This window comes from Misgurnus anguillicaudatus, chromosome 18, assembly GCF_027580225.2.
Source record: "Misgurnus anguillicaudatus chromosome 18, ASM2758022v2, whole genome shotgun sequence".
Taxonomy (NCBI): Eukaryota; Metazoa; Chordata; class Actinopteri; order Cypriniformes; family Cobitidae; genus Misgurnus; species Misgurnus anguillicaudatus.
Window position 1 is genome coordinate 10827577 of NC_073354.2, and position 14642 is coordinate 10842218.

The 14642-nt window shown below is 34.8% G+C and overlaps 1 protein-coding gene across 1 annotated transcript; it reads left to right on the plus strand.

Moving 5' to 3' along the window:
- Positions 1-219: 219 nt before the first annotated feature.
- Positions 220-13901, plus strand: echdc2 (enoyl CoA hydratase domain containing 2). Its single transcript, XM_055186509.2, has 9 exons — positions 220-733; positions 1438-1505; positions 1936-2023; positions 6052-6138; positions 6363-6455; positions 6594-6650; positions 8452-8639; positions 13044-13142; positions 13655-13901. The coding sequence occupies exons 1-9, from the start codon at positions 520-522 to the stop codon at positions 13730-13732; spliced, it is 972 nt and encodes a 323-aa protein (XP_055042484.2). The 5' UTR covers positions 220-519; the 3' UTR covers positions 13733-13901.
- The last annotated feature ends 741 nt before the right edge of the window (positions 13902-14642 follow it).

Below are 14642 nucleotides of genomic sequence, written 5' to 3' on the forward strand. Positions count from 1 at the left end.
TTTTTGTTATAAGCCAGAAATGACAAGGAGGCGGCCTTTTGCAATACAAAGTCAATGGAGACTGTTGGATTGCTTTCCCCCCCGGTGGGCGTGGTTTTCAGGTTGTGACGCGCTGCGCTCTGTCTCTATCCTGCATGTGTTGCGTCGCCCGAATAAACAAAGTATTTGATTGGTCCAGTGGTGCCGACGTCAGTCTGTAAAAGAGGCGTGCTATTGGCAATAGTAAATAGTAAAACTAGTTTATGAATATTTTGTGCATTTCATTGTGTTTAATAACATAATACGCTACACTCAAATGTAAAAGTATGAGTTATTGCGAAAAGTAAGTTCCGTATCAGTAAAGAGATGACCGTTGTGTAAGTATTTGAGGAAGTATGCACTGCACAAGCTTACAGTGATTCACCCATAAGGTTATTACCAACAGCAACAGTCTGGTTTAATTCCGGGTTAAACTATTACATTTCGTTTTTGAGTTACCAAGATCGCTGCTACAAGCCGCGAAAATAACTTATATTTAACATGAGTGTACTGCGGAGAGTTGTCACGAGAACTGGAAGGTTTGTTATACAACCCAGCGTGGAGTTCATGGGAGCGCGTTGCTTTGCGTATACCGGGCCGATCAAACGACTGTTTCCTCGGGCTAGTTTTAATCAAAGCCGGTCATGGTGCTCCGACAGGCCCGCAGATAATCTGCCTGAAGTCCGTCTGAATCGACTTGAAGGTGAAGACAACGGTAGGTGAATATCACAACTACATCATTCATCACCAACACGCACACGTTTCTTCAGCAGGTGTGAAACAAATATTAAAGTCTGCACCAAAACGAGTTAACCTTTAGAAATGCTACAGTATGATTGTTTTTATTTTGGATATCGTTTATGCATGCATGCAGGTTAACCAACATTAATACCACATGAATACGTCCATGACGCCAGTCATTAACATCTCAAGGTCATAGATATTGATATTTACAGTATCTCTATACATAACTATTATCCTGGTCGTATTTGTAAAATATTATGTAATTAATCAGTTAACTTTCTTATTTCTAACTGACAGATTTATTTGACAAAGCATGCAGAGCCATAAAATGTCAAGAGAATGTTTGTGAAAGGTCCTTTGGTCTTTTTTGACAATTGCACAAAGCCATAACAGCTAGCAGATCTCATAGCCATCATCCAATGGAAAGCCAGAAAGTGGCATCTATGAATGGTTTAACACAAACACATTAGGTGGAATATTTGGATGTCCTTGTGAAAATGATACCCTTTAATGTTGCATTATGTGGCTGGCCACAGTTCAAGTTCAAGACGGTTCAGGAGTAACTGTTAAATAATAAATAAACAACACAGACACTGCTCAGGTTGCTCTTTTAGGTGTGGAGTCTCGTTTCCTCTTCGGTCCGTTTGTCATAGTCTTCCTCTCTTCTGTGGTTAGGTATAGTTGAAGTGCTGATGTGTCGTGAGAAGGCACGTAACTCTCTGGGCACCGTGTTTGTGAGTCAGGTGAGTCCCTCCCCACCCCGTCTGTCTGCAGAAACCACCTGTCCTGCAGCATCAGACTCAAATGTGCAAGAAGCAGAACATCTAGTCAATGTGAATTTTAGATAAGACTTTTAATGTCACAGCCTTTAAGTAATGAGTACATACTGTACTGCAAGCTTTCATTTTATTGATTTATTAGGAATGGCTAAACTTTGAGGTATTTAATGGACTGTTGAATCACTGTTTAGTTGACCTCTAAAATACTTTTGCATTTCTGGACCATTTTGACACAATTGTCTTATACACAGGTTTGTATTTCTTAGGAATTTTGGAGTTAAACCAGACGACAAAACGACTCTCCCAGAATCCTCTGTTTAATCAATACCCTGTCTTCTGTTTCTGTCTTTGTTTTTTTATATATACACATCTATATTTGTCTTACTCTGTGTAGATGAGAGAGTTGGTTTCATCATTACACCATGATGCAGCAGTTCGTGTGGTGCTCTTTAGAAGTTTGGTCTCTGGAGTCTTTTGTGCAGGTCAGTAAAAGAAAGTTTTTAAAAAGCATACATCTGTATATCTGCATTACATGCAGTGTGCAAATTTTCTGTATGAACAGAATTCCCTGAAGGTATGAATTACACAAAGCACTCTGCATGAAATGTAATATTCTACAATGCAATTATGCGTTCGATTTCCATTTTTAGTGCAACAAATGAACCTGACATAATTACAGCTGCAAAAAATTTTTTTCTCTGAATATTCAAGACAAAAATAAATACAAATTAAAAAGTAAATGCGAGATGATGAGGTAATGTGACTACAGTACTTTTACTTGGGGATGCACCGAAATTATTCATCCGAAAGTATTCATCCGAAATTATTCGGCCAAAAATAACAAAAAAAAGTGAAAAGACCGAATACATTTTACCCGAACAATGAGGTCTTTGATAACGCAATCAAATAGCAACCAGCACAGAGTGAGTGTTGCGCAAATGCAGCAAACATGTTGGTAAGCATTTTAAAGTGTCAGAGAAAGACGCGAAAATGAACTACAGAACTACAAGTTTCATTTATAATAAAAAACAAGACATCCTGAACACCATGCTTTGCATGAGAAAGACACGGGATAATCTTGGGTATCTGCTGAATGCACAAGCATGAAGAACGGAAGACTTTAGCTCTTCATCTCATGTCATAGATGAGAAGAGGAACGACAAAGAGCGTCAGCAGTATGTAATTAAAACTTCCTAGAACCAGTAAAGTCCTACACTCTAAGAAAGTATGTGTTGATTTTAACACATTGTGTGTCATTTCGTGTAGATTGTGAGCTTAAATAAATGAAATGGACAACACAAGATGTGTTAAAACAACACAAAGTGTGTTATTCCAAAAATAACACAGAGATGTGTTACGTTAAGGACAACACACTAGATGTGTTGTCCTTAACTAGACACAAGATGTGTTAATTTAACACATTCATTTTAAGAGTGTACAATGACAAACACGCATATATTAACTCTTTTGCCGCTAGCGTTTTCTAAAAAAGTTGCCAGCCAGCGCCCGCATTTTTCATGATTTTCACAAAAGTTTAATGCCTTCCAGAAAATGTTCTTCTTTAAATATATAAACATACAATATAACAAATGAAAGGACAGACCCTCTGCTTTCAAACAAAACCTGTTTTATCTGTAAGGGTGGATTCACTACAATGGTTTAATCTGTAGGAACGCCAAAATTAGAAATGTTAACAGCAAGATAGTGTAAAACTGTGTATTTCTGGTCAATAGTCACCCTTCTGCAACTCATACCAACGACGGAAATAAGTGCAGTTATAATAGCAAAATATGTGGGAGAGCATTACTAGAATATAAATATATTGAATTGCAATATGTAGCGTTTCACTATTAACCTTAAATCCAAACTAAACAACAGATTTGTAAATTAAAAGGTTTAATAACAGTTTTGACTTAAAGTTACAATTGAAATGGTTACAATAAAAATGCATGAAATGGTAATAGGCTTTATGCCCAGCTGCACTACTTCCTGAACTTCAGCCAGCTCCTTGTTTCCTGTCTGCCATTATTGGACAAACTGATTAATCCAGGTGTGTCTGATTATTGTTGTTGTGACTACTGAGGTCAAGCTAACCTGGATTAATCAGTTGGTTTGTGACTACTGAGGTCAGACACACCTGGATTAATCAGTTTGTCCAATAATGGCAGACAGGAAACAAGGAGCTGGCTGAAGTTCAGGAAGTAGTGCAGCTGGGCATAAAGCCTATTAATACAAACAATTAACTGTTTTCAATGTATGTAAGATATTACCTGATAAGATAGAGAACAGAGAAAGAAAGTTTAGAAGAAAGAGAATCATCATTGAGAACTGGAATCCTGGCCTAATGGCCTAAACCCAAGAACTCAGGGGAAGAAGGAAAGCAAAAGGCAAAAGCCCAGAGCTCATGAAAACCAAGACCTTTATTCTCTATCCCTTGACCATGTGACTAAACCTAACCTCATACATTCAAACTGACCAATCAGAAGACCACCTTTAACCCCCACTGTATTGAATAAACAGCTGTGACAATAGTCTTTGATCACTATCAGTAAGCACAGGAATGCAGATGGTACAGTATGGAAATAGGGGTTGTGAGAAGTAATAAATTCTTATATTTTTAATATTACATATCCTACCTTCATTAATTATCTATTTATCACCTATAAAATAAGGGTAGGCTTCTTCAAAAACACCTTATTTTGAGCAAAAAGCTGAGGTAATTCCATTTTTGTGAAGGACCTTTGATAGAGATTCGATTCAGAGCGATCCACAAAACATACACGGATATGCAGCTGCTTGCCCTAGGGCGATACTTCCGGGTTTTCTAAGTTGCGGAAGAGCGTCACCTGGTGGAAAATAGTGGTATTGCGGAAAGACGGAAATGCTCATCTTTGGCAGGGAAGCGGTTTCTTTTAATTGATGAGATAATTAAGAGAAATCTCAGTTTCTGCCGCTTAACATACAGTGCTGCATAAAAGCGGCGTTGTAAGTTTCTTAAAGGAATAGTCAATTTTCTTAAAAAAAAATCCAGATAATTTACTCACCACCACGTCATCCAAAATGTTGATGTCTTTCTTTGTTCAGTCAAGAAGAAATTATGTTTTTTGAGGAAAACATTGCAGGATTTTTCTCATTTTAATGGACTTTAATAGACACCAACACCCAACACTCAACTCAACACGCAACAGTTTCCTTCAATGGAGTTTCAAAGGACTATAAACAATCCCAAACGAGGCACAAGTGTCTCATCCAGCAAAACGATTGCCATTCCTGACAAGAAAAATAACAAATATACACTTTTAAAGCACAACTTCTCGTCTAGATCTGGTTGTGATGCGCGAGGTGACCCCACGCAATACGTTATGACGTCAAGAGGTCACAGAAAACTAACGCGAAACTCCGCCCCAGTGTTTACAAGTGTGTTGAAAGAGGACAGTTCTGACGTTGTTGTATGTCAACTGATACTAATTAATGTCTTTGTGTCAGTTTATTGTTTACAATGGTCCGCAAATGTGCGTTTTATATATGTAACACGTGACCTTCCTACATCACTACGCATTTACGTTAGGTCGCGCTGGACCGGACCTAGACGAAAAGTTGTGGTTTAAAAGAGCATATTGACAATTGTTTTGCTAGATAAGACCCTTATGCCTCGTTTGGGATTGTTTATAGTCCTTTGAAACTCCGTTGAAAAAAACTGTTACGTGTTGAGTTGGGTGTTGAGTGTTGGTGTCTATTGAAGTCCATTAAAATGAGAAAAATCCTGCAATATTTTCCTCAAAAAACATAATTTCTTCTCGACTGAACAAAGAAAGACATCAACATTTTGGATGACATGGCGGTGAGTAAATTATCTGGATTTTTCTTTTAAGAAAATGGAATATTCCTTTAAGGCAGAGTAATGAATTGGTTATTTGCATTTTGTGCCAGAATAGAAGATCGGATTAAAATCAGTTTAGCCAAGACTCATTTATGTAAATGGAACAGTTTAAGTCTATCTATTGCTTCTTTATTAGAGAAGTGACAAGGTGTAAAAGGCCCTATAATGACTGCTGTTAAATATTGTGAAATAAATATAGTAAACAGGACATTCTGAAAATGTAACTTGGGCAATTGTGAGAATATTTTGAAAAATTATGACATATTTTGGTTGTTCAGTGTTTCATTTTGTTTGGCTTCGGCCAAGAATCTTTATTTCGATGCATCCTTACTCTTACTTGTATATTACCGTTATGAAACATTATGGAATAATGCCTGTTGGTTTATTTACTATTTTTAGTATGCAGTATATAGTCTATGTTATCATTCTTTAAAGTGTTTTAATCCCTGGAGAAATACTTATATCCCTTGTTTAAAATGTGGAAGTAAACTGTTCATGATAATTCAAGTTCATTTTCTTAAAAATGTAAATTATTTTGCTAAAAAATATGGTTACCTTGTGTGTTGCACGCAGTTAAGATTTTTGCAGGTCAGTGCAAGCACCATAAAGTTTTTTTCTGCTTGTTAACAGGTGCAGATCTTAAGGAGCGAGCTCAGATGAGCAACTCTGAAGCAGAACACTTTGTGCATGGCCTACGATCATTGATGAATGACATTGGTGAGACTCAAACTTTTGCCTCTCTATTGCCATCTGTGTTTGAAACATAAATTGCAGTTATTTGTGGAGTAATTTTATTACAGTGCACAGTTTATTTCTGTAAATAATTGAAAGTCAGCATCTAAATGTTCTTATAGTGATTTTAGAGATTAATAGAGTCTTTCCTCTTCTAATCTTATGTACAACGTGCCTGTTACATGTATGTGGTGCCCTATTTTTTCCAGCTGCACTGCCTATGCCGACCATTGCAGCAGTGGACGGCTTTGCTCTGGGGGGCGGACTGGAGTTGGCATTAGCATGTGACATACGTACAGCAGGTGAGTGCGTGCTCTGGATCACAACAGGTCTCTGTGATTTGTAGTCATTGTCACATCATGGGGTTAAGAAACTGTGGTTATGGCATGTGGAGGCTGAGTCCTTCAAATGACCTTTCTGTGTGTTTGTGTGTTTTGTAGCACATTCTGCGCAGATGGGCCTGATTGAAACAACGCGAGGATTGCTTCCAGGAGCTGGTAGGAAAAACAAGATGAAAGTGACTTTAATATTGAGACAGACAAACAGGTAGATGGCAGTCTAGTTCAGGATGAGACAGATAAACTGACAAATGAAGAGACTGATGGATAGACTAAATTAGATGAGTCAAACAAGAAACAGTGCTTTGCAAAGCTCACAAGATAATTTTCCAGATTATTTTAATACCTCACATTTGCTGTATTTTATGGTTGATGTATATTTTTTATCTGTGACATTTTATTATTTTTTTAAGTGAAATATGTATCTATTTAGTCCATGTGTTAGAAAAATGTACACAGAAAAAATGATTTAAAATAGCATCATTATACTATAAAAACATACATTAACAAACTTAACCCCTTATGTGGCGCAAATCCCTTTTGAGTGTGGGGGGGGGGGTAAAAATGTGATGTACACCTTTAAATTAATATAACACTGGCATATTTTGGTCTAGAAGCTGGAGTTAAAATTTTAAAATTGTTATAGCAGTTTAATTTTTTTTTTAAGAAATAAAAATATTTCAATAACATAACAATTTTATACATAAAAAATGTAAATATTTCACAAAAGTAATAATGCAAAGATGAAGGCATAAGTAGTTGTGATCCAAATTTCAAGTTAAAATCACAAACAAATTAGCGTCGCACACCTGAAGTTGATAGGCGCGTAGGATAAAAAGACAAAAAGTCTCGTAACATACACAAAAAGCAATTCCCAATCACAAAAAATTTGGTTTGTGTCACTGTTTTAGTGGTTTCACCACCAACGGCCACTAGGTGTCAACGTTTGCTGCATACTCTTGTCAGAAATTAATAAATTACTGTATTATTATTAATCTAAAAAGATTTTGAAATATGAAAACTACATACTTAGAGATTCTAATGATACATAGTTTGTCCACATTTTTAAAGATTTATAATAGGATATAGTTTTATGACAAAATGTAACTAGAAACTGTCACTACATTATTTCTATCATCAGATGACTTTGAAATATGAAGACTACATTTTGAGAGCTTTACAGTGATCTATAGTTTGTCTCATGATTTTTTAGGTTAAGAGTAGGGGTTTAGTGTTATAAATAAGTAAAAAACAAATTTGGCCTACTTGTGGGCCCGTAACCTTTTAGAAACTGATTCTTACTATGTCATAATTTTCCCCAAATTGTGATGAAATATGAAAACTACACACTTTACACTTTGAGCTTTCCAATGATATATAGTTTGTAGTCAAGATTTTTAGGTTTAGGATAGGGTATTAGTGTTCCAAATATATAATATCGAAGTGGGCCTACCTGTTTTTATTATCAATATATTCCATCTGTTTATGTTTTCATAAATCTCTAATACACACATCAGAAAAATATCAGTCTCTGCGTGTATCTTTTGTTTAAGAGGAAGGAAATATATGTACACGTGTTATGGATTTGACACACAAAGTTTTTTTTTTGGCGATCACATACTTCTGTGGATTCTGTGAATAAAAATGCACAAACAAGAACCAATAATACTCAACAAATGGAGCAGGGATGGCTCTTCAAAAAATTATTAAATATTAAACATAAAATATTTGTTTTCATTTTTGTGTGTGCATTTATGAGGGAAACCACAATTCTGATATCTGTGCTTATAGAAAAATAATAAAAAAAATTAAATAGAGACTTTGCATAGGTGTTGGCCACCAAATATTGAAAAGTTGAACATGATTTTATTACTCAAACACTGCATCAATTTGATAAAAAAGTGAAAATTTATTTACTCTTGCAAGGCAATGTTATCGTAATATCTTCTTTATTTATTAGGAGGCAGTCAGAGGTTGCCACGGACAGTGGGCTTTGCAATCGCAAAGGAGTTGATTTTCACCGGCCGGCGAGTTGGAGGTGAACAAGCTCTGAAATTAGGACTGGTCAACCAGTCTGTGCCACAGAACCAGACAGGTGATGCAGCCCATCAAGAGGCTCTCAGTTTAGCTCGAGAGATTCTGCCTCAGGTCTGTCTCTATGATCTTTATTTTCTTTCTTTGTCTTTGCCATTGATGTATGGTTTGTTAGGATGAGACAATGGGTCTCATTCCCTAATAATTGCGTAATTGTATTTATAGGCACACTTGAACTTCTCATGAAAACTTTCCGCCTAATTTACAACACGTGCGTACGCACAAGAGACATGAGTTCGTTCTTATACTTGTTCTTAATTTAGTGAATTTGGAGTGTTATACATAAGCGGCCGCATGCACAAGGTTGCTGGTCCACAGAAAATTTAAGCAGTTTGTCATAGAAACAAAAGAGCTAGAAAAGAAATTCATGCTCATATTTATTACCAGCAATATTTTGTTTTGCTTTGCATTTTGATTTGGGAGGTTTTGCTGTCGCTGGAGGAAGCCAGTGCTTTGTGTCCACCTGAGTAACATTAAAGAAGTATTGGATGCGTTAACAAATATGCCATTTAATTAATATGACACAGACGCACATCTGTATCTAAAATAAAACAGACAGGAGATCAAGTGATTGACGTTTGGACTTCTCATAACATTTACATGACGTTTACATTAGACGGGTGATTCTCATGAAAACTTGGTTTTAAAAATGTCAAGAATGAAAATGTAAAAATTGCTTAAACTTACTTTTTTTCCCACCAGACATTGAAAAACAAAGTCTGGAGTAAATGGGAACATTAATTTAAAAACTTTTACTTATCATTTAACACTTTTTGTAACATACTTTAAAAAATGAGTCCTAAAAAATCTCATTACCGCAACAGTCAGAAAACATCAACACAGCCATATTTTCAAAATGACATGACAAACCTGAAAGAACATAATTTGGAGATTCTGCACATGCATTTAAAATCAAAGTATTATGCTTCTATTAATTAACATTTAATAAGCATCTGTTGCGGTAATGATAATCAAAATGTCATGTAAGCATTCTGACAAGACAATATTTCAAATTAACTGTAAAAAAATGATCTTACCTGGTAGCCATCTTGAAGTAACTGGTCCATGTGCTTGGTCACTCAAAATCAAACTTTATTACAATTCTGTATGTGTGCTTAAACTGTTCTCAAAAAGTGTTGCGGAGGATGAGAACATCAGGCATGGACACATCATTTTCCTAATTTTTCTTCATTATTATTATACATGAATATTCAGTAAATATTTTTTCTGTCATCTAAAGTAGTCTAGCAAAACATCCATTTATTTTTTTCTTAATATTTTTGTGTTCATTTGATTAAATTACAACATAACGCATGTTCAAACACAGCCGGACACATTGCGGTAATGAGAATTTCAGCAGAAAATGAGATAAAATTTACAATTATAAATTCTTATGTTGAAATCACACATTGTGCAAGGTAGAACACAGTATTGTGTTAATTCTGATGCTTTTTAATGTTACTATATTACACATTTTAAAGCTAAAATCATTAGTGCCGTGGTGTTCCAATGGTTTCGTGAGAATCACCCAGACGTTAAGCAGTTACTTTCATATAGAGATTTAAAAAGTGAGGAAGGAAAGCGTGAAGATTTGTCATTTTGTGCATCTTTTTATATATGTAGAAAAAAAATAAGTAGGCTATAATAATATATAATGTTCTGTATATGATGATAATAATATAAATAATGTATATAATATAGGAAATATTATAATATAAAATATAATCATGTAAATTTTCTATATCAACATTATTATAATAACAACCTAGTATTTTATTATAGCTTACGTGATTGTTGTGTACGTGTGGTATTTGTTGTTTTAAATTTTTTTTGTACATTTAGAAGAAATTTTGATAAAAAGGTTTTTGTTGAATCATGATTTGTTCGTGAAAACGTCCGTATGCACATCTCACGCGCAAATTTGTGCGTACGCATGCTAAGTAAATGAGACCCATTATTTGGCCGAGAAACAACTATTTGAAAAATAGTTTGATAATAGCCTTTAAAGTTGTCCATGTTCAGTTCTTAGGAACACATATTACTTATGATGAATACATTTTGTAAATATTTTCGAAAGGAAATTTACAAAATAATTGTCATGGAACATGATCTTTACTTAATATCCTAATGATTTTTGGCATAAAAATGTATATGACTTTCATCAGGCACCTCCCAAGTAAGCAAACAGTTAAAGGGACACTCCATTTTCCAGCTCCCCTGGAGTTAAAGGGATAGTTCACCCAAAAGTGGAAGTTCTGTCATCATTTGCTCACCCTTTTGTTGTTACAAACATGTATAAATGTCTTTGTTCTGATGAACACAAAGGAAGATATTTCGAGAAATGTTTGTAACCAAACCATTTGTGGACCCCAGTAACTTCCATAGTATTCTTTTTCCCTACTATGGAAGTGAATGGGGTCCACGAACGGTTTGGTAACAAACATTTCTCAAAATATCTTCCTTCATGTTGATCAGACCAAAGAAATTTACACATGTTTGTAATAACATGAGAGTGAATAAATGATGACAAAATTTTGATTTTGGTGTGAACTATCCCTTTAAACATTTAAAGGCGTTCTAAGCGTATCTGTGTGTTGATTTTTGAAATATGTTTTCAAACAAACTGTGCGTAGTTAACCCCTCCCACTCCCCCTCCCTTCCGTGCTTTTATAAACGGGCCCAAACCCAACCCCCAAATCCTTCTTGCCGTTTATTGGTTAGAATACTTTCTTTCTGGTGTAGGTTTGGCCAGTTTGTTGTTATTGCAGTTTGTGGAGCCTGAGCTGTCTACAGAGATCGCGTTTTTTTACAGTTTGATCAGCGGACAGGAAGCAAGCGGATAGTGAGGAGATGTTTGCTGTATGTAACAAAAAAATGTTTATGGTCTAAAACGCGTGAATTCGCTTAGAGAACCTTTAATTCGTTTTGGAATTCATTCAGCTGATCTCCAGGTCTGGCGGTATACCACTTTTAGCATAGCTTAGCACAATCTATTGAATCTGATTAGACCATTAGCATCGCGCTAAAAAAATAACCAAAGACTCTTCTGTAGTTACATTGTGTACTAAGAATGACGGAAAATGAAAAGTTATATATGGCTAGGAACTATACTCTCAAACTGGCGTAATAATCAAAGACTTTAATGCCGTAACATGGCTGCAGCAGGCGCAATGATATTACGCAGCACCTGAAAATAGTCCCCTTGATAACTTTCAATAGCTGGGGACTATTTTCAGGCGCTGCGTAATTTCATTGCGCCCCCTGCAGACATGTTGCGGCAGTAAAGTCCTTAATTTTTTTTTAAAAAGTGGAGTGTTCCTTTAAATACAGAGACGCATGTATAATTGGATTGACATTTTAATTTCTTTGCTTAAATTTATTTTGGAGTGAATGTGAAAATATCAATGTCAACATGACTCAGCACTACCTACTCTGTATATAACTGGAATCGTCTGTCATTAGCAACCACACTTACTGTAGATCATGTGTGACCTATAGGGCATCCTGCTTTTCTGGTTCACCCAATGATTGACAGGTTGAAAAATTAGATTACAATGAAGTTGTCCTATTTAGATCACGATGTTCAGATGTGTCAAGCCACAATAAGTTCTGTCAGCACTTCTGTCCTCGTCAGTTAACTGTGTCATGATTGTGTGACTGTCCTAAAGGGTGTATTAATGTCAAACTGAAGCCTGTTTAAAATGATCTGATGTATTACTGGTGCATGCTAAGACAAACTTCACTATAGACGGTTTCAGCAATAACAACATAAATAAACTGCTTTTGTGGAACAAACGTAACTTCTGGTAAACTCCTATAATATTAAATAACAACAGAGTCCTTTTTAGACTAGTTTATTTCTGAAGCTAAATAAACAAGTAGATTACCTTAGTTCAAATCATAGCTAAAGCGTATCAAAAACTATGAGCTAACGTTAATGTGTTAAAAAGTGTACTATATAATGTATACAAACCTAGAAAATCGCAACTTTTAATATTCTGTCGGTCTTAGTACACGATGTAACTACAGAAGAGTCAAGTTTTAAATAAGATAAACATCCAAACTCTTTGGTTATTTTTGAGCGTGATGCTAATGGTCTAATCGGATTCAGTGTATTGTGCTGAGCTGTGCTGGAGGTGCTGGCGCCAGACCCGGAGATCAGCTGAATGGCTTCCAAAACGGTAAGAATCGAATGGTTAACTCTAGGGGAGCTGGAAAATGAGCATATTTTTTAAAAAAGTGGAGTGTGCCTTTAATAAAGGAGACCTTATTGTACAGTGTTACAGCAATATCTATAGACCAGAGCATCAGAGACTTGGGTGGTGGGTTTTTTCAATGTGACCTCCTAGCATCCACCCTGAATATCATAGCACTATGCCAGCAAGTTGTGTATGGGCAAGCAACTTCTGTAAAAAATGTAAATTTTGAGAATGAACTTGTGTTGTCTTTCTCCCTCAGGCCCCAATTGCATTGCGGATGGCTAAATTAGCAATGAATCGTGGCGCTGAGGTGGACATCACTTCAGGAATGGCCATTGAAGGAATGTGTTACGCCAGGGTAAGTTAGTTATTTTGTTGGAGTAATACAGTACTTTCTCCTGGGGCAAAACCGAGAAGCGCCGATATGAGAGATTTTATTTTGGACATCAAATGGAGACTCTACACTGGAGCTAGATTTATTGTAAATATAAGTGTTTCTGTAGGCGTAGCTCAGTTGGTAGAGCATTGCATTAGAGGCCCAAAAGGTCATGTGTACCAAGGGGCACACCTACTGAATAAAATGTAGGCCATTGTAAGTCGCTTTGGATAAAAGCCAAATGTGTAAATGTGTAAACCATTATCAGTAGTACCATGAACAGCCAAATAATATGCACAATTATTATTAACATGACATCATATTTTTGACCAAATTAATTAATTTGCTAAATACTAAGTTTGATTGGACAAAATATATTTAGCCATCATAAACTATTATATATTTGGTTATATATTTCATTATTATGTCAGAAACAGCATGATTTATTTTATGTGCTTTATTGGATTTTGAATATATTTTGATTTCTATCTCAGCTCATTCCAACACGGGACAGACAAGAGGGAATGACGGCGTTTATAGAGAAGAGACCTCCAAGATATATCGGCGAGTGAATATTCAAGTCTCCTATGCTGTATACACTAATGCAATATTTGCTAACTGGCAGTTTTAAATCTCTCTGATCATCACCTTCTTTACTGACATCAGCATTTTTCTGTATGAGAAATTAAAATTTTTCTGATTTTGTAAAATTGAAAAAATAAATACATTTAAAAACTTGAATTTTATTTTGATGTGAATTTTTTGGATTCATTTTGTAAAATTGAAGAAAAAAATAAAATACTTGGATTTTATTTTGATGTGCATTTTGTAAAATAATAAAAAAAGGAAATAAAAAAATTAAAATACTTGGATTTTATTTTGATGTGCCTTTTTTGGATCACTTTGGTAAAATTGAAAAAAAAAATTAAATACTTGAATTTTTTATGTGGATTTTTTTGGATAAATTTTGAAAAATAGAAAAAAATAGAATACTTGAATTTTATTTTGATGCGCATTTTGTAATATTGAAAACAAAAAGAAATAAAAACAAAATAAAATACTTGGATTGTATTTTGATGTGCATTTTTTGGATTCATTTCGGAAATTGAAAAAAAATTAAATACTTGGATTTTACTTTGATGTGCATTTTTTGGATAAATTTAGTAAAATTGAAAAAAAAAATAGAATACTTGAATTTTATTTTGATGTGCATTTTTTGGATTCATTTTGTAAAATTGAAAAAAAAAATGTAAATACTTGGATTTTTTAATCTGGATTTTTTGGGATAAAAAAAATAGAATACTTTAATTTTGATGCGCATTTTGTAATATTGAAAACAAAAAGAAATAAAAACAAAATAAAATACTTGAATTTTATTTTGATGTGCATTTTTTGGATTCATTTCGAAAATTGAAAAAAATTTAATACTTGGATTTTACTTTGATGTACATTTTTTGGATACATTTTGTAAAATTGAAAAAA